The 14,814-nt window shown below is 52.5% G+C and overlaps 3 protein-coding genes across 3 annotated transcripts; 1 reads left to right on the top strand and 2 right to left on the bottom strand.

The window, feature by feature from the left end:
• Window positions 1-4,138: 4,138 nt before the first annotated feature.
• J3458_009134 (uncharacterized protein) lies at window positions 4,139-4,453 on the bottom strand (the record flags this gene model as incomplete). Its single annotated transcript, XM_066119598.1, has 1 exon — window positions 4,139-4,453. One exon carries the CDS (start codon window positions 4,451-4,453, stop codon window positions 4,139-4,141), a length of 315 nt encoding a protein of 104 aa, XP_065975394.1.
• Window positions 4,454-9,768: 5,315 nt separating this feature from the next.
• J3458_009133 (uncharacterized protein) lies at window positions 9,769-10,536 on the bottom strand. Its single transcript, XM_066119597.1, has one exon. It carries the CDS (start codon window positions 10,089-10,091, stop codon window positions 9,780-9,782), a length of 312 nt encoding a protein of 103 aa, XP_065975393.1. The 5' UTR covers window positions 10,092-10,536; the 3' UTR covers window positions 9,769-9,779.
• Window positions 9,769-13,717, top strand: J3458_009132 (uncharacterized protein). The gene is made up of 2 exons (XM_066119596.1): window positions 9,769-9,859; window positions 10,140-13,717. The coding sequence occupies exon 2, from the start codon at window positions 10,854-10,856 to the stop codon at window positions 12,399-12,401; it is 1,548 nt and encodes a 515-aa protein (XP_065975392.1). The 5' UTR covers window positions 9,769-9,859; window positions 10,140-10,853; the 3' UTR covers window positions 12,402-13,717.
• Window positions 13,718-14,814: the final 1,097 nt, after the last annotated feature.

The following is a 14,814-nucleotide window of genomic DNA, read 5'->3' as shown; positions in this document are numbered from 1 at the left end:
CCCGGAAAATAAAGCATCATCATGGCAATAGTGGTCAATGGTCATAATCACAACAGACACGCCTTGAGTAGACGCATCAGTCGACCGGATGTGGCGCGGCCGAGCCGTCAACTCGGGGTCGAAACGCCGCCATCAACTCGCAACATCTGTTCGAAGCGGTTTCAATATTAAAACTTGTAAGTACTAGACTTATGATCCGGAATACGCCCTAGTTATGGCGGGCTTCTGAACGGGTATGGCCAAGCGGCTCCTGCCGCTGTCATTGGGCCCGCGCCTCCACTGGAGGGGTCAACTGTGGGTTTCCCAAGGGTCGATGTCAAGACTGGTCTGGTCCAGATGTCCTAAGCACGAGCCCTCCCCTCAGCCCGCCCCTCTGGGCGGTTGGGCGACCACATGAACCATCACCTGTTTAGCTTGAACTAGGCGCTATGCCGCATCACGGCAGGCAGCTGTGACAATCATCGGCATCATCACCAACCAACACCATCCATCACCACCCGTTTCAGACCCAGGCCCCCAGCATCGACAATCTTCTCCACTTGGTCCGTCCCGCCATCCAAGCCACTCCCGAGCGACTGCGAACTACAAGTCGTGAACTCGTGCGTCCGCCTCGCGTCCCTACCGAGTACTGCAGCACTTGACTACCTCCTTTGTTCGTTCCCAACTCCACGCCCTCGTCATCGACTTTTCAAGCTGGACCATGTGAGCTCTCGGCGGCAACTTCCAACGTCGTGGCCCATAGCCTAACCGAGTGAGCAAATCGAGTAACCCCCCATCCATGCGTCAATCCATCCATACTTCCTCGAGTTCCTGAATGTTTACACTGGCCAGGTCGTGGAACACTGGCAAGACGACAGAACCTATGTTGCATCTTGCGAGAAGCCACCTACCATACCGGCCGTGTGAAAATCTTTGGCTCTTCGTTCGCCCTGGACTCCACGTCTCTTTGCAGAGCACCAAGTGCGACTGTCAAGGTTTCCGTCTTCCCCGGTAGGCTTGGTCTCTATGTATAAGAGACGCCGTCTTCACCCCGCCGCAAAAAAACTATAGAGGTGACGAGCCAACAAACACAGCCGTAGGCTGACATGACACGACTGGTGAGACGAAAAGTGAGCCTCGGCCGGTCTGTTCCTTTTCTGCAACCACTGGCAGATTTTCTTGGCAGGGCCCAGACTCGGCTTTGTGATCAGAACAGCCAAAAATGGCAATACAATCCAATATCACATGTAGTCCACGATCCATATTTGCCACTTTGGGGACCTACAATCTGTTACGGAGCATACCATGCCTATTTTTCATCGGATCGGCCTTTAGCCAACTGGGAGGCGACTTTTGGTCCATCCTTGACCCGACGGCCGAATCACCGGGCCTACTCATTATTTGTTCCACATCACCGAACATGACGCCCTGTCTTTTGTTTGTTAAAACGAGGCACCTATGACTGGGCGGGGTTGAAGTTTTCCTTTCTTGGCGTAGTATTCGGACTAAGGGGGGTAAGCCGTTGAGCTTGTGACAACCGGCTTGCGGATGATCAAACCAAGCCGTGACATGCAAAATCGCCATGGCTCAGGAAGCAAAGGAGAATCCCGCGTATTGCCGCCTTCGACGCTCGTTGCCGTATCCCCACGAAGAAGGTTCTCAGTTCAACTCCCGTAGACGCGGTGCGTGCGTGGTTGCCTTTGGCATACCGTGTAACACGGTTTTTGCCCCCTTCACAATGCTAGTCAAAAGAAAACATCGCATTAGGATGAAAGGAACACTCGCTACATATTTTGCCACCCCGTACCTTACTGTACATGCTTGCCAACGACATGGCAGTCATGGCAGCCCCGAAGTTGTACGCACTTTTGCTAGTGTAAACCACGAAGAGACGGCTGAGGCACTTATCTCGACCCTGCATCCTCACCAAACCCTGAGCCTGAGTCCATTTGACCCTAAGACCCGGCGTACAGCAGACTCAAACTCTGTGTCACGTAAGCCGATGGGCGCCCTAGCCATCTTGACTGTGTTCATACCGAGTATGTACCTATGAGCATTGATGGCGAAGTCATGCAGACGGGTTAAACAAGCCACCATTTACAACCCAGAAGGATTTCTGCGCAAGTCGCTCGGATCTTGCAGAGACAAATCCAGAGTGAGAGATACAGTTTTCTGGGCGTCTGCTGCAGCCCGAGTCTGGCAATGAGGTTCCTCATGGCCCGTAGGAAACTAGATCCGAGACCGTCACCGACGCCTCTCATAGCTACGTTACGCTGAGCGAAAATAGATACACTAGTTCATAGGTTTTGCAACCCAAATAGAAGGCCAGTCAATGATCGGGTCATGAGAGTACGAAAGACGGAGTGTCGTGGACGAGTACGGGGAAGAATCCAATCATGGGCCGAGCCAGGGTGTTTGAGTAAGGTGTACCGGGTTCCCGGAACACGGACTCATAATGGATGCGATCCCGTTACGCAAGCACGCAGGGCTTCGTACAGAAATAGATCAAGTTTGTCGGATCAATTCAACAGCGGATTTTGAAGCAGGCGCCGGGAGTGGCTACACACCATCAGCTTGCCAAGCTCATCTGCCGACTCATCTTGCCAGGCTGGACATGTAGAATCAAGTCCCGGTACGGGCAGGCATGCTCCGAATATGTGCTAATATCTATGTCTCATAGGTAGGTCAGACCATCCAGGTCAGCGGGAAACAACACGTCCTGCAGCTGCCAAGAGATCATCACGCCTCACTCTGGCGACATGGTCAGACGTATTAGAACCGCGCCGGGCCAGCAACACTGAACGTAGTAGCATGCATTACCGCAAATGTGCTCGTTTTGAACAGAGTAGTAGGCGAGCATGCATGTCTCGCTGGAAGACTGCAGCCCCCCCAATACTCCGAGGGGCGAGCTCCGTATTCAAAAAACTTGTCAATGACCTGTTTTGTTGAACTTACCCCTGTCGAGAGTTTGCTCGGTGTGCCATCACCTCGAAAAGGGAGGCTCTGGGCATGTCGCATTGGTATTCCGGTGCCACCGGTGGCATCATTCCAGAATATCACGAGGCACTGATGGAAAGGTGCCTCACCAAACGACTCGGCCCATCATAGGTTTTGGCATCCTTGTCCCGTTATCTGCGGATATTAATGCAATATCCTATATCCAGAGATGGAACATTGGAGGAGCGGCGTCTACACGTCAACCAGACGCATGCGCAAAATATACGCCAAGTTCAGTCAACCTCGCCGGAAAAGCACAGCTGGCGTAATCAACAAAAGGAGAGTCTGCCTAGAAGCCCACCCTTGGCGAAGCAGGGCATTGATGGCTTCAACTCCAATCCAGAACATTGGATTCTAGTATCGAATAGGGGTTGTGCCAAGCTGAGTGGTAAAAATACTGGTCGGATCTTGTCCAATCCAAAGAAGCATCCTTGGGCCACACGTGCCCCCCGGTAAATCGAGGTTTGCACTTCTTCACCACTGAGACAGCAGCACGGACGCTTATCCAGGCAGATTCCAGAGTGCAAAGTACATACTAGTCGCACGGCCAGGAAGGCATCCCTGAGAAAAATCAAGCTTGCAATCAAGGTAGTATGTACGGAGTAGTGTATACTAGTATTGATTGCGCCTCATCTCTTGGTCTTTTCAAAAGAGCGAGGCGTGCATTGGTCTCACTGTTTAATTTGTCTTCCACATGGGATGGCCGCCAAGGGCCCTGTGCTGCCTACCGCCCATGTAGAAAAAGTGCCATCATCAGCATTCCCTGTAAGAAAACCATCCATCTATCTTGCTGATCGAGCGGTATTGCCGCGTTTCCCCTGCGCCATACATAAGCAGCAAGAGAGTGCATGAAAAAGTGATGACGACGCTGCCTCGGGCGAAACATGACAACATCTCTGAGCAAATAAACGCTGTCAAGTGTGTACACACTGTAGGTGTTGATCAAGTGCCGTCTTGGCAGATCTCAGTTCGGAAATACGTGATGCAGGTCCATCCCAAGGAAGTGGTCAGGAGGCTCATCTCCATGGGCCGCCAGCGAAGGGTTTGTAGAATTAAAGCTTGGCGGTTGCGGTGGTAGTAGTACGTAGTTAGTACTCCGTACATCTCTTCTCACGCGCGGCCCAATGTCTTGGATTCGTAACAACCATCCAAACAAGCTTAATCAACGCTGGGGGTTCGTCGCGCACCCGGTGCGGTCGGTGCAACCACTGCGCACACGGCTCAGGGGCTGCTGTTTCCACTGCATGACCCTTTCTGTATTGTATCCCCATGATATCAGTAGGGGGGCAAAAGTATGCGACGCTGCTCTTTGCCGCATCAGCTTCGGCGTCCCTGTAGCCCATCGGAGTGGTTGTGTCTCCTGCTGGCTGTCAACGGTACCTTCACAGCACAGCCATATCTGCAAATGCCCCAGCATTACTCCGTAAAGCGACGGGATCCATTCACCGCTAGCTGCTGGTGGCCTCTCGACGTCCATGTTAGCTGAATCAATGTTGCGGCCTGTCTTAGACTTTACAATCTTAATGCAATCAAGCCTATTTAAACGAGGGATTTGATCAGTCAAGTAGTCAATGATGGGCAAGACACCGACCCCCTTTTTTGAACCTTGAACCTTTTGACTCAACGCCCCATGCTACTCCCAAGCCTTCGGTGGTGCCATGCGACTACCAGTAGTGTCAAGTCTAACACTGTACTTTGGTACACACAACTGGACACATCGGTTGACGGGACCGCTTGAACAGCCTTGGGTTTTGCCCGGAGTACTCCGTATCTCGAGAGCTGTCTCTACCCTCATCGACATTCCAGGCCCGAGGGCGGCTTTGATAGTCAGGTCAGGGAGACGTCATAGACTCAAGACATGAGCTTCGCAGAATTGACATGGACAAACGTGGCCCACTCCGCGCCGTTTGTCTTGGTACTCTGTTTGAGAGCTTAGATTCTTGCTTTATTTCAAGGTCCATCCCCCATGGCGTGAACTGTATGGAAGGCCATGTTGAATTGCAGAAGCGGAATGAAGCTCGTTGAGGAGTTCCGGTTGGAGCAGATAGCCGTGCCGATTCTGCCGTGCTTCCCAGTATTAAGGGTGTTGGCGTGACGGAGACGACAGGTTCGACTGCAGCTTTAGCTCCCGTTTATAAGACTAGATTATCGAATTCTGTCACCCCAGCGGCCTGGAAGAGCACCCGCGTAATGCCTATTGGTTGTGTGCAGAACTGTTCAAAAATAGTACGCACACCAGTCAAATTGCATCATCCATTTCAGGACTGGGCTTGCCGGAGCCTGCAGTGGAGATCATTCTCATGACGCGTCAAGAAAAATTATACATCCGGTTAGCGAGCATGGCTATCCTGAGAAATAACCAGAATGTGCCTTGAGAGTTAGTGAAACAAGCGGAAACAAAAATAGCTCGCCAGCAAGTCTTAAGGCTGAAGCGGTCCAACAGCTCATGCTTCAGAAACTGTTGGACCACGGTTTCGAGAATGTCGTGGGGTGGACTCGAAGCTGCAGGCAGTCTGTTGCCCATGGGTTCCAGGGATTATTCACGTAGGACCGCCAAGGTGGGCGTTTGAGGGACTTACCACATGGTCTGTGAGTTCATGTCTGTGCTCTGGCGCGTTTTGCGGCCTTATTGAAAGGCATTATAGCCGTAGGTCGGCGGCAAATCAATCAAATGAACTTCCACGATACGTACTGTTGACACTCCTAAGTGGTCAATGGTGCAATTGGTGATGGCGCCCTGGCAGTGTGGGGGAGAGTATCCATATTGCCCATGGGGTCGGGTAGACGGCGGGAAGCATTACTCTAGAGAACTGCAAGGGCCAAACTCATTGCGCCGTACAGGATAGTCTGTTACTGGCCTCTGCTCAAGCCCACGATAATGAGGCGGAGGACCACGTTCTTTTCCAGTTCCGTGGGTGCTTTGAATCAAGATACCACCAGTTGACAACACCGAAGCCGCCGGGATTGGTACAAGTCCCCACGTCTGGGGAATGATGGCCCAGGAAGTTTGGTATTCCCCGTCTGGTGCAGACGCTACGCCTGCTGCTGATCAATCATCGATTGTCGTTGCTGAAAATAGCAGGCCTCGCCGCCCTATGCATAACATACAAGTCACAAGTTGCGCATCTATCCAATAACAACGGGAATGAGCGGCGGACTCCACGTCGATTTCCAATGATGGTGCCTGCCCTAGCCAAGAACCGGAAAATGCCGCGCTTCGCACTATCCATCTACTAAGCTCCTTATCGCGCATCTCAGGCCTTGGTCTAACTTGGACAACTACATTGAAATGTGCCAAGCAACCGGGTTTCATAGGAGATGATTATATTGCAACTCGGGTAACTTTGCAGGCGCGGCTGCAGCCCAGCCCACACATCCATTGCAAAGGTTGCTGCATCAGTTCGCGACGCACGATGCAGGATTGCCTGGAACGGGGTTGCTCGTGTCCTCGGTCAAAGCCACCACCCACCAGCGACAGGAACAAAAAAACGCATCGTCAGTGGTATCATGAATTGGGAAACTAGTAACTCCATAGATCCCTCCAGGACGAGGGGTCTGATCGATGCCACCACCTCGCGCTCGGTGGGCGGATAGGTTTCCGCCGGCGCCACAGTCAATTTGGCTCGTCTCCTTCTGACAGATTGTTGAGTGACAACTTTGAACGCAGCACCCAAGTATTTTTTCGTGTCTGAGGTCTCCAAGGTCTCTGCGCCGCACAAAGCACCCGCGTGCTGGCGGCAAAAGCTTATATTTCTTATGATAACTGGAGCTGATGAACCAGTACGGATGGGTATTCGAGACGGGCAAGGACCAAAGTCGGAGTGACGAGGCGCGGTGGGCAGAACTGTGTTCAGCCAAGAAATTCCACATTGCTCTCACCGGGCGCCCTTGTGAGCGAGGAGAAACGTCATACGCCGTGCCAACTTGGAGGGCTGTAGACTTGTATCTTCTCCTCTGGGACAATAGCCCAAGGCATTATGAAGGCACCATGGAAGTAAGTACACGGTGTGCATTGCTGGTTGGAATTGACATGCATGATACCACAGAATTCCCTGTTTAGCATATGCTGTAGCTTTGCATGTTGTCGATAGCAAGGGGTTGTGATGGATGATGGACTAGGTCATGACGGATGAAGAGCGAACATTGAAAGCGAGAGCCACATTGACGGCGTGAGTCGGCACTGGTGCTGAAGTTGCTGTTCTCCGGACTGGTACGATTCGATTGACCCAAGAAAAAAGGCAATCCTTTGCCGAACCAAAAAGGCGATGCGATGCAATCGAGCATGAATGGGTGATTGGACTACTTTTTCGCTGTGCATATTGGTAACAAATGATCCATTGTACAATTGCTGATTGAAGCGCCAGCTCTTCTGCGATGAGGGCGGGGGAGGGGCAAGGGGAGATGGATGGATGGATGGATAGCCAGTCCAATTGCTGGGAACTTTTAGAAGCTCAGATGTTGCTATCGACACGCCTCTGGTCTACCCGGCAAAGTACGCACTATGCATTCGCACGGAGTACATGGCTTTGTACCCGGCGTGGTACTTGTGTACCTGCTCCCCAAGGCTGCACAGGTCTGCCTTGTCCAAGGCTGTCTGTAATACTCTGTGCTCCGGACAAGGCTCCAGATGTCCGTCACGACTTGCACACGATTCTTGGTCAAATCTCATCTCGAGCATGCAGTCTGCAATCCAAGCACGGTGCCCCGTCATGCCTGCCCCGATGCCACGCCAAATTGCGCAAATTGAGCCCTGTTCAACCCTGTTCGACGACCCTGTAAGTGTTCAAGCGCCCCTCGACCCTGCTGTTTGTGCGGTTTCTTCTTGTTTCTTGTTGCTCTTTGAAAGCTCAGCTCCAGAGTGTTCACTCCCACCCCAGGCAGATCGTCAAGTCAATTGGCATTTGAGCAGGACCTACGGGGTCATTAGAATGGACCTCGAGTGCACTACTTGAACAGCCAGCTCACACCCGTCATATGTACGGAGTACACCCGCCCTACACCCATGCGACGGTTCGGGACATGGGGACTGGGAGATGCGATGGAGACTCTTAGACTCCCCAACTTTCTCCATGTGGAACTCTTTCTCACACACCGGCCGACGGATGTTCAGTTCAAAAAGCTTGGGGGGCCGGCACCAGACCAGTGGTTTCTTGGGCATATCTCCTGTGTGTCGAAATCTCCAGCTTGGGATGTGCTTTAACTATTAATGCCTCTGCCCTCCCTCCCCCCGTCCTATACTGCCCTATTCGAGCTCCTCTTTTTTCTCACCTGGATGAGACCTTTCTCCACGCTTCAGCTCCTTTGAGTCTCCTCGTTGCCTTTATAAATTTGTTTTCCTCATTCGTCGTCCTCTTCGCGCCTTGCTGGCAACTGGCAAATGCCTTCACTCATGCTCCCAGGCTCGGCCCCGGTGTGTATTTCGTACTGAGCTTTGAGCCTTGAGCCGCGAAGGGAGGGCCCGTCTGTTGGCTCTGGCCATCATCTCAGTCTGTTAGCCACTGCCATTCAACACCTTCTCAACAATCAGTCAAGGGACACACCACGTCTCCAACTCTACTTACCCCAGACCAGAGAACCCTACGAGTTTCTCATTCCCCAGAGTGCCCGCGATTCAACCTCAACTACAGCGCCAAGCACAACAGGGACGAGCACATCCGGTATATTGGCGCCAAAATACAAAAACTTGAATTGTTTTTTCCTGGAATATAGTCACGATCTTTGCGCGCCCTGTGGATATATCGGCAACCCTCAGCGGTCCAATACGGTCAAAGTCCAACACGCTTGCACGCTTCACAGCTAACCGCAAACCTGGGCTGCCTGGCCCTAGCAACAACTTCATCTACAGCGATCCTGCAAGACACGATAGCACCGGCGACTCCGCGCCCTGATTTGGTGCCCGCGCTGGCTGGCTAGTGGTGGAAGGGCTTGCAGCCATTACGTCGTACACCTCCACCCCCACCCTCCGTTGTTCCCAGGGCTGCTCCAGTCGAGCATTCGGTGTTCCAGGACGTCGTGGGCATCTGTTCATGGTGCCTGGTCACACTTGGTGTCGTCCTGGCGGCTTGGTTCCATCCGGTTTCTGGTAGCTAGCTTGGGCGCCTCGTTTCCAGTCAAGTGGCGAGCCTGCTTTTTTGGCTGCAGCACATCGCATTGCCTCGCAGGTCCTGGAGTACACGACGGTCCGCGGCCAGCTCACTCACAGTACTGCAGCACTGTAACCTGGAACCCAGTACTCGGTACGGACGAGTGCGGACGCATTCCTATGGTGCAACAGTGTGGCTGATCTTTTCTCAAGTACTTGGGCGTCTTGGCTAGTACTGACTGAGTACAGCATTGCCAAGCTCGCTGAGAAGGAGGGTTTGTCACCTTGGCGCCTTCCATGGCAGCTTCGACTGCGACTTCCATTCTTACTAAGCAACACTCTGGCCCTCGGCCGTCACCACTGTCACCACTGTCGCACCAAACCGCACAAACCACACGAACCACACGAACCACGATGGCGCTCTCACTGGGTCAGGTTCATCCGTGGACCTCGAATACACTGGGTCCGGCTGAAGACCAGCCAATGTCGTCTTCGGCTAAGAGGACTGGTGAGGGTGAGTGCTTTTTTCCTTTTGCTCTGCTCCGTAATCTTTCATGTTTTCCTGGTCTTTTGTCTGTTCCGCCAAACCCGATCCACACCTGGCATGCACCAGCAGCAACTCAACCGCCCCTCGTGCGCTTCGTGCCCCTTCGTCCCCGAACCCCCGACTCTCAACCCCCGACCCCCGACCAACCCTCAATCTTGACCATCGACCATTCGCCTATCGACCATCCGCGGTCGCCTGCCAGACCAAGCCCTCTTGGCTCTTGCCATTGTCGAGCTTTACTGGTCCGTTGGTTGGTTGGTTGCACCCATTTCCATTTCCCTTCAATGGCCGCCGGATGGAGCCTTGCCTCGTGTCGCCCGGCCTCACACCCCCCCTTTCCTCTTGGCCCGTCATAGTCGTGGCCGTGTGCGGCAGTGACGTGATGGTCTCCGGCTCCATCAGTGAGAAATCCACACCTGACTTTAGGCCCTTGCACCTTGCACTAGTAATATCAATTTTGATGCTCGCCGTCAGCTCCACGTCCATTAATTATTATTAGCCCTGCTGACTTTTTCCCTGCTACCCACAATACAGCGCGAGCCTCGTTGCCGGCAGACCCAAAGCGCCCTGCACCGCTGCCCGCCTCCAGTGTCTCAGCCAAGCAATCCGAGGCGCCGACGCCGACGCCGACTGCCACGGACAGTTCCACGGACAGTTCCACCACCACTTCCGCCACATCGGACTCTCTTTCTGTCCCTTATTACTCAAGCAGCTATTCTTCCTCACCTCGCCAATTCCCCTCAGACATCACCGATCCTATTCTCGAAGAAGGCGACGTTGGATCTGGTACAGACTCGCCCATCGAGCCGGTCACTCCTGTGAGCGGAGGCCGCCACTCTCAAGATTTCAATACTCTACGCCAAAGCCACTACAGCCATTACGGCGAATACCAAGCACTGCAAAGAGCGCAGACGGCACAGAACCCTCCAACCCCAAGCTCGAAGAAGGCTCCTTCACTAATTTCGCAAACATCTGCGCCGCCGGCTGCTCTGGTCAGCTCCGATCCGTCTTCCGCACCACGAGCCGTTGGATTAGAAACATCGCCGCAAGCGCCCCTCCAACGTCCCACCCGTGGCTCTACCAAGAGCCTTAAAGGCACCATGTCTCGACTCTTCAAGCGCTCCAACTCTTCCTTGGAGAAGGAGAGGGAATTTGCTATTGGCGCCACCCCTGCGCCAATCTCCGAGTCTGCACCACAATCAACTAGCTACCTCAATGGAAATGCCGCACCAAGCAGCCGGTATCTGAATGGCAACAAGTCGTCCACAACCACTCAATCAAATTCGCCGTCCGTCGCCAGGCTCACCTCTGGAAATGGCACCTTCTTCACATCGCTCGACCATTGACACCAACGGTACGCTGCCCAACGCTGTCGATTTCCAGAAGAAGAACCGAGCACCAACAGGCTTAACCCTCCGTGGCCGGGCGGTTAATTTCGTTGGCGCTACAATGGGCCGTGGAAACCGCCCCACCAAGGGCCCTCGGAGAGCGAGCAGTTTCGACATGAGCAATAGACCTCCCGTGCCTGCTTTGCCGAAGCCCATCGATGAAGAAAAGACGTACCCCCCCGAGCGGCTCCCATGGCCCCTGCCTCCTGACGCCGGCACTGGCGCAAAGGCACGTCGCATGAGTTTAAGCCTCCCTGACGATTTTACTGTGGATGTTGCTGAGCTACTCTCCGAGTTTGAGTATCAGCACAAGTTGTTGGGTCGGCACGGGAAGCATTTGGGCAAGGGCGCCGCCTCCAAGGTTACTCTCATGGTTCGCAAGGGGTGTCCGGGCGAACTATACGCAGTCAAAGAATTTCGAGGCAAGTCACATCGCGAAAGCCAAGAAGACTACGAGAAGAAGATCAAGTCCGAGTTTAGCATTGGCAAGAGTCTTCACCATCCGAACATTGTTGAAACCATTCGGCTATGTACCGACCATGGACGCTGGAATCATGTCATGGAGTATTGCGCAGAAGGAGACCTTTTCGGTCTTGTGCAAAAGGGCTTTTTCAAGGGCGAGGACAAGAAGAAGGATCGCCTGTGCCTCTTCAAGCAGTTGATTCAGGGTGTCAACTATCTTCACGCCAACGGCATCGCGCACCGGGACATCAAGCTCGAGAACCTCCTCCTCACCAAGGACAGCAAGCTAAAGATCACCGACTTTGGTGTTTCCGAAGTGTTTAGCGGAACCCATCCCGGCCTGAGAGAAGCTGGTGGCCAGTGTGGTCAGAATATGGGAGAAGTTCGCCTCTGCTCTCCCGGAATTTGTGGCAGTGAGCCGTATATTGCACCAGAAGTTTTGGAAAAGAAGCACAGCTACGACCCGCGAGCTCTGGATGTCTGGAGTTCGGCTATTGTCATGATTTACCTAACCTTTGGCGGGGCCATCTGGTCTCGCGCTCAACACGGCAACTTGCACTACGACAAATTGGTTAAGGGCTGGGATAAATGGTACGAAAAGCACCCCGAGTGCGATGCTTGTATCACAGACACGGACTACCCCAACTGCTACGCTCTAGACGTTGGTGTCAATCCCCCGGCACTGCGACGCATTCTCCTGCAAATGCTTAACCCGGACCCCGCCAAGCGCATTCCCATCAATGAAGTGGTTAACAACCGTTGGATGAAGAATGTTGAATGCTGCCAACTGGAGTCGTACGATGACCCCAACCAATTTATCGACGCGACCAAGAAGGACTATAGCAGCAAGATATCAACCAAAAAGATCTTCTGCCACAACCACCTACCGCCAAAAACGAGTGGGTCTCACTCGTTGGGCAAAATGCCTGGCACTGCAGGCTATTAATACTCAGGGTCTCGAGGCGAACAGGCTGGAACTTTCTTCCCATCCGCTGTGTTTCTCATGTTCCACTCGTTATTTATTCACTAATTCTTTCATTTTTCGCACCCATGGCTATTATGTCGAGTGTATAGAAACATTATTCACAAGGCGCTTTTAGGAAGACGGGAAGCACTTTTGACCATGACTGGCGTTGGCAAAGGGCATTTAGCGGCTGCAGAGGAAGCGAGCAATCGTAGTGAGCCGTGCGTGGCGTTTGGTGTCTGTCGCTTTTTCAGTTTTTTTTTTCTTTCTTTTTTTTTTTGTCCCTCTTTCCTTGGATTTCTTTTGCCGTCTTATATGGGACAGTGCAGTGTAATTGCTGGCTGTCCTTTTTGCGCACCACCTTCAAAGGTACAGTGCATTGGCTGCCTCTGGACATTGGGGCAACTCTAGCGTATATACTACATGTTTTTATGGCTTCGACTGGCCAGCCCTTTTTTTTTTGTCTTCTTTTTTGCTATCCGTATCCTTAGGTCTTGTCATTTATTATTACTGGTATTGTTCATCTGGTTACCTAGGAAAGGCGGGCTTCCTGAATGGTTTGTATGGTGGTTGTCTATCTTATTTTCCAACATGACGCATTGGACGAATTTCAAGTATACGAAACATTGAAAGGGCGGTATCGCAAGGAGAGACGGTGTAGAGGCATGTGGCAAGTGCCCTTGATTGGACTGCACATGATACAGGGAGACGAAGAGAAAGAAAAGAAAGATTTTTGGTTTTCAACCCCTAGTCGTTGCAGCCCGACTAGAGAAGCAGTCTTTGTCAAACATGATAGATTGCAATGAAACGATACGTAACGCTTGAGAAAATTTGGTTCCATTGTAGATGTCCCTCGTGAATGGCAACTGTGGAAACACTTTGTCGGCGACTGACCGTCGCCCATTGTCTCCTGTCTTGACTCGCTGCATGATGTTTCCTTTTCCGGTTCTGTCTCAAGTTGCTGCCGAGACACCGCGTTGGCTCTGTCGATGACTGTAGTCGTGCAAGCTGGTGCGTTGTGAAGTACATTGTATAAACAGCCTTGTTCTGCGAAATGGCGATGTACATACGAGGGTTTCGGCCAGCCTGCCAGCATTACCATCAAGGCGGTTTCGAAACAACATGGGGCGGACAATTATGCATGCGTGGAGTTCTGATTTTTTTTTTTCCCAACTTGGTACCACGCCGCATGCTGGCAATGGGCATGTTGACTCTCGCAATTCATAGTTCTGTTATTTCAATTTCTTAAATCCGCCCCCCGCCCAAAAAAGGAAGCAGCTCCTGGCACCGAGTTTTTGCAGGGCGAAGCGTGGCTTACACTCGGTCTACATCGTCATGGACTCATGGCAATGGCGAACGTGACAGATGCCAACCTTGTGCCTTTGTCTTCTTTCTTTGGAAAACGGGGCTGAGTCACACTACGGGAAGGTAGCGGCAAATCAAGTCCCTGGTAAATGTAGATGTTACGGCTCCTCACGTTGCACAGCAGGGAGGCTTGCAGCGGAACAAGGGCACGGGGAAAGGAATGGGCCGGGCGGTCTAGTGATGCAAGACTCAAGTGGCTGACGGGCTTGGATGGTCATTGCAGAGAACCAATGACGGTTATGGCGTAACTGATGGATTGATTGTGGCCGGCATATAAGTCGACGTGGTGACGGGTTGTTACTGGCCAGTGTGAGACGGGACCTTGTGGGAGTTGATTCTTTGGGAGCAGCAGGTCGAGCAACAGGTTCCGTTTGTAGTTCTGGGTACCTAATTGTATATTAGTTAAGCTTGAAGGGCCATATAAACGGCAGCTATGCGTATTTTCTTCCAGGATAATCCGCCTATCGGGCAAGGACGAAGGGAATCACCCGCATGTGTGCATGGATACTAGTACATGTAGTGACGGGGGCGGCCTCTGAAAGAGGCTGACAGGGGAAGTGACACAAAGAGCATCGGTATGCCTGTTCAAGCATCAATGCTTATTTTTGAGCTTTTAAATTTTTTGTCCGCATGCTCAGATGGAAAAAAAAGGCAGACGCAATCAATAGGTTGACGTTTGGGGAGATGTGGGCGGGCGTTTGGACGGTGGGCGAGGCAGGGGCAAGGCCCTTTGGCTTCGCAGTCGGCTTTTGGATAATGCATGGCGGCAATCGAGAATGCTAGTGATTATTTACAGGAAGATGAAAGCGAGTCGAGTTGTGGGGTGGATGTGAGGGAAGCAGGCCTGACGGCTGAGCAAGTAAAAGATCATGGGTGGTGAGATTGGTGAATGGTGGAGGATTGCCGGTTGGGGGTTTGTTGGCCGCTCACATCTCAGATGCTCCTTCCACCATTTTTTATTCTCTCTTTGCATGGCACCTGCTGGCACCTGTTGGCACTTGCTAGCACGAAGCAGTCAGCCATCTGCCTG

This window comes from Metarhizium acridum (assembly GCF_019434415.1).
Source record: "Metarhizium acridum strain ARSEF 324 chromosome Unknown scaffold_141, whole genome shotgun sequence".
Taxonomy (NCBI): Eukaryota; Fungi; Ascomycota; class Sordariomycetes; order Hypocreales; family Clavicipitaceae; genus Metarhizium; species Metarhizium acridum.
Note: the sequence above shows the minus strand (reverse complement) of the source record. Positions and strands in the feature narration are given on the sequence as shown.

What these genes read in the sequence shown, in the direction of transcription:
- J3458_009133 (XM_066119597.1), bottom strand. Translation starts at nt 10,091, where the DNA reads ATGGACGTGGAGCTGACGGCGAGCATCAAAATTGATATTACTAGTGCA.
- J3458_009132 (XM_066119596.1), top strand. Translation starts at nt 10,854, where the DNA reads ATGGCAACAAGTCGTCCACAACCACTCAATCAAATTCGCCGTCCGTCG.